This window comes from Humulus lupulus, chromosome 3 (genome assembly GCF_963169125.1).
Source record: "Humulus lupulus chromosome 3, drHumLupu1.1, whole genome shotgun sequence".
Lineage (NCBI taxonomy): Eukaryota > Viridiplantae > Streptophyta > Magnoliopsida > Rosales > Cannabaceae > Humulus > Humulus lupulus.
Window position 1 is genome coordinate 89,007,575 of NC_084795.1, and position 5,207 is coordinate 89,012,781.

The window sequence follows — 5,207 nt, forward strand, 5'->3', positions numbered from 1 at the left end:
CAAAATTCACACTTCTTGAATTTCGTGTACAGTTGATGTTCCCTCAACCTTTGCAGTGTCAATCTTAGATGTTCTTAGTGTTCCTCTTCAGTTCACGAATATATTAGGATGTCATCTATAAATACTATCACAAACTTATCCAAATAGTCCTTGAAGACTATGTTCATAAGGACCATAAATGTCACAGGGGCATTGGTAAGTCCAAAAGAATCACCAAAAATTCATAGTGGTCGTACCGGGTACGGAATGCTGTCTTCAAAATGTCTCCTTCCTTCACCCTTAACTGGTGGTATCCTAACCTCAGGTCTATCGTTGAGAACACTGCCTTTCCTTGGAGTTGATAAAAAAGATTGTCTATCCTTGGAAAAGGGTATTTGTTCTTGATGGTGACCTTGTTAAGTTCCCTATAATCAATGCACACCCACATTAACCCATCCTTCTTCTTTACGAATAAAACTGGTGCTCCCCATGGTGAGTAACTTGGCCTAATGAAACCCAGGTTAAGTAGTTCCTGCAGCTAAACCTTTAACTCCTTCAATTCAGCATGCGCCATTCTATAAGGTGCTTTCGAGATTGGCGCTATTTCTGGTGCTAGCTCGATCGTGAACTTAATTTCTCGTTGTGGTGGTAATCCGTGCAAGTCTTCCGGAAATACATCCAAGTAGTCACGTACTATCCTCGTGTCTTCCGGTCTCTGTGTCCCCATTTCTACTGTGTTTACCACGCTCGCCAAAAATCTCATGCATCCATGTTGTAACATCTTTCCAGCTTCTAACGTTGAAATGATTGGAATTCGTAGCACTGTTGTTGTTCCCATGAACAAAAAAGGCTCCTCTCCGTCAGGCTTAAAAACCACCATTTTCTTCTTGCAATCGATGGTAGTGTTGTACTTCGTCAGCCAATCAATCCAAAGGATTGCGTCAAAATCAGTCATATCCAGCTCAATCAAGTCTACATATAGCTTTCTACCATCTACCTATTGGAATGAAATAAATAATTGAATTGCATCATTATATATATAGACTATGTTTGATATTATATGATAATATTAAGTGAATATCAGAAAATTCCAAAGTTTATCTATGTGGTCTTAATCTCATATTGGTATGGGAGGATTCAGATTAAGATAATAAGCATAAATAGTTCGCAGTAAAATAAAGTTATGAAATCCTTAGATTAATTACTGCTAGTACGGTCCACTAGTATTATGAATACATGTGACCTAGATCCGGGTTACTAGTGTATTAGGACACTTTAGTGGAGGTACTTTGAATGCTGAGAGTATGTAGAACTGGACCAGATGTGATTTGTTAATACTTGTTTAAACATCGTTTCATAGTATTTATCAAACACATCAAACGATGATCATATACATGATGATCTTAATCCTGAGGTTACTATGAACTCCTATATATGTCATCTGATCCTTTTATTCATGCGTTAAGGTTTGTCAGAATGATCAGGCTAAGAACAATTTTTTTGGGGACTCAATGATGTATATGGATGGGGACGTAGTTTAATAGATATGGAATCTACACCTTCTTATAAATTGAATAATGGTTCCCTATTGGGTTGACTTTTGGAACTAAAAAGGTTATGAGCGCTAATGTCGCAAACTTGTTGTGACACAACCTTCACTAGTAAAGTCAATGGTACTCTAGGAACAAGATATAGCTAAATAGGTAAAACGATAATTTTATTCTCTTTTAATTATGAACCATTAATAGAGGATTAACGTTGTATGTAATGTTATATCAATGGACACTTTATTCTTAATAAAGTACTCAGTAAATATATGTCTATAATTATCAAGAGTTCAATCTCATATTTTTAGTGGAGTAATCATGAGATTAATATATATGATTATTTAATCAAAGAGCTTTGATTAATAATATAATATTTATTGGAGCTTGATATTATAGGTCCATAGGTCCCCAGGGTGGCTCTATCAACACCATATCAAGGTCAGAACACCATATCAAGGTAAGAGTTGATACAATGGTATAATTGTAATTTAGGAATTTGAGAAGAATTTTATTCTTTGGATCAAGTATGCAATTATATGATAATTGAGATTGAATAATTAATTATTAATTTTTGAAAATATATTTATTAATTTAAATATATAAATTTTCGAATTTCATATAAATAAATAAAATTTTGAAATTAATTATTTTATTTGAGTGGGTGAAAATAAAATTGGTAAGTCAAAAATAGTTTTTGATTTATTGAATTTTAAAAGATGACGATCATCAATTTGAATTTGAATTTCGAATTTAAATTTTGAAATATGGTTGTCATCTTTTCCTTAAAAAGATTAACACCTTATTTTGTGGGGATTGATTTTAATTAAATAATTAAATAAAAAAAATGCAAAATCCCTGAAATAGGAATAGCAGTACACGCCTGACACAGTCCAATGACTGTTCCATGCGTGTACCATTGTAAATATATTGTATTTGTATAGTTTTTATTTTATTTATTTAATTATTTAATAATTTTAAAATAGTTTTTCAAATATGGTAAGTTAGATATTTACCTAAAATCAAATCCTATCATTATTATATTATTATTTTTATTATTTGGAATAATAAGGTAATATAAATATCTATATATATGATATGGAAGATGAAGAGAAGGGATATGAGAAAAACATACACACAATACATCAGATACAACAATATACAATTAAGAATAGTTCTCAGAGATTTTTGTTAGACAAAAAGTCTCTATTTCTTCTTCTTTATTCTAGCCATTCTCATACCATAATTCAAGTTCTCATGTGTTGAGAAATACTTGTGATTCCTAAAATACAAACCCATGTTCTCTATGTGCCCACACACATCTTGAGGTGTAGAGAACACTTCGGAGGATCGTGGTTTGAGTGCTTAAAGCTTTGGATAGGAAGATCGTTAAAAAATACAAAAAAGACTCAAGGACACTTGATAGGCTTCAAGAGGTAAAAGTTTATGTTCTTGATTTTTTCTATTTATATATTCTATATAAATATATTGTATATTTGTATAGATATTTGTTGCATGATTAATAGTATTGTATGATAATGTTTATGGATTGTTTTCTTAGTCATATAAAATGTTTATATGATCATTAAAAAAAATTTGATTGCTGTTTTGTTGGTTAATTCAACAACAATGGGCCCACCACGCGTGAGTTTTCGCTGCGTGCTCTGATTGGTTTTCCATCACTATCCTAAAATGAAATGCTCTAAATCACTTCGTAGATATTACCACCTCCCTAGTTGGTAACATGGTCCCAAACCCCTTAGCATGAATCTCATGAGGTCTATTAAATCTATCCACTAGTCTCTTAGCAACAAAAGAATGAGTGGCTCCAGAATCAATTAAAACATGACAATCAATTCTAGCGATAAAAATCTGACTTGAGACCACGGAAGTGCTTGCTTCTGCCTGAGGCTTGGTGAGAGTGAACACACGTGCTGGAACCAGATTATCGTCCTTCTTGTGGTGCTCTTTAAGCCCTTCCCGAGTCTTTTGTGGGCAGTTCCTCTTGATGTGTCCTTCCTTACCACAACCATAACACATGTTTGTCCGGCATTCGCCTTGGTGGAGCTTCTTACATTTATCGCACTTTGGGTACCGCTCCCATTCCCTGCTACCATTGCGATTATTTCCCTTATTATCTCTGCCCCTCTTATCTTGGCTTGACTGCCCTGCCTGGTCACTTCCCTTCCTTTTCTGATCATTAGAGTTATGACCTTAGGAGGTGTTCTTTCTTGCCTCTCTTTTAGCAGCATTTTCCTTCCAAATTCTGTCTTCCATTCTCTCAACAGTGCGAGCCTTTTCCAGCACCTAAGCATATGTTCTATTTCCCCTACTGATACAATCTCCACATCTCTGGCTATCATAGGCTTTAAGCCTCGAACAAACTGGTCTACTCCAGTTGCATTGGTTGGCACTAAATCTTCCGCGAACTTGGCAAGCCTGTCAAACTTTAGTGCGTACTCTGTCACCATCATATTCCCTTGAGTCAAGGTGGCAAACCCATCCACCTTTGATGCGCGTACTACCACATTGTAGTACTTGTCATTAAAAGCTTGCTGAAATTCTGCCCAAGTCATTGCAGTAACGTCTCTTGCCTGGGAGATCACTTCCCACTAGATTCTTGCATCGTCCCTTAGCATGTGAGTTGCACAGGCTACCCTGTCATTTCCTTCAACTTGCATGAAGTCTAGAATTGACCCCATCATGCTCATCCATTGCTCTGCCTTCCATGGATCAGCAGTCCCCTCAAACACTGGAGGATGTTGCTTCCGGAACCTTTCATACAATGGTTCCAGATGATTGCACGTTTCAGGAATCGCTACAATCGGTGCTAAAGACTATTGAATGTTTTTGATCAATGGTGCTGGCTAGGAAAGTTGCTGCCTAAGCTATATCAATTCCCTTAACTCCTTGGCCTGTTTCCTCATGTCTTCTTGCATGGCCATAAACTGTGCCTCCAACCTCTGGTAGGCGATATGAGGATCTTCCTCGCGCCTATTTCCCCCATTGGCTGGTGGAGGGTTGTCACTGCAGTTAGCTTGTGTACTGGGTCTCACAACATGTTGGCCGTTAAGGTTGCGATTCACCTCAGCGTTCCTTCGTACCGATCTTCTAGAAGCCATCGTTTCAATTCGTGCCTGAAACCAACAATGTATCTTAGTGTAACTCTTTTAAATTAGGAACCAAGACATGCTTTTAAATCCATCAAACAACTAATCTCCAATTATTCATAAAGCCAAAATATTCAGAAACGCCCATCATTCACAAAAGTTCATAACCCAAAAAGTAAGAACAAAATCAAGTAAAACTGATCTGTTTACAACGAAACATCTACAACCACATCCTATGCATAAGAAAAGAACTTTTGAGCTTATCTAATAGCTTTACTGAAATTCCTTGATCATATGGTTCATTGGACATTGCGAACCCTTGTTGTCTTACGAAGGCCTTAAGTGTACACTTGTACTTAGCACCTTCCCGAGCTCTGTCTTGTACATGCTTCCACACCGTCGGAAGTTCTTCCAGCATCCTGATTGAGGAAATCATTTCTATGAATACTTCATACTTCTTCTTGCAACTTAGCAGTCCTCCTTCCCAGACCACGTCTTGAATGCGCTTATTGACCGTCACACAGTGATCCACTAAAATCTTGATACTCCATTTTGTAAAATGCTGCATCCTTAT

At 36.4% G+C, this 5,207-nt stretch overlaps 1 protein-coding gene across 1 annotated transcript; it reads right to left on the reverse strand.

The window, feature by feature from the left end:
- Positions 1-517: 517 nt before the first annotated feature.
- Positions 518-4,099, reverse strand: LOC133824625 (uncharacterized). Its single transcript, XM_062257576.1, has 2 exons — positions 3,548-4,099; positions 518-976 (listed from the first exon to the last, which is right to left on the reverse strand). Exons 1-2 carry the CDS (start codon positions 4,097-4,099, stop codon positions 518-520), a joined length of 1,011 nt encoding a protein of 336 aa, XP_062113560.1.
- Positions 4,100-5,207: the final 1,108 nt, after the last annotated feature.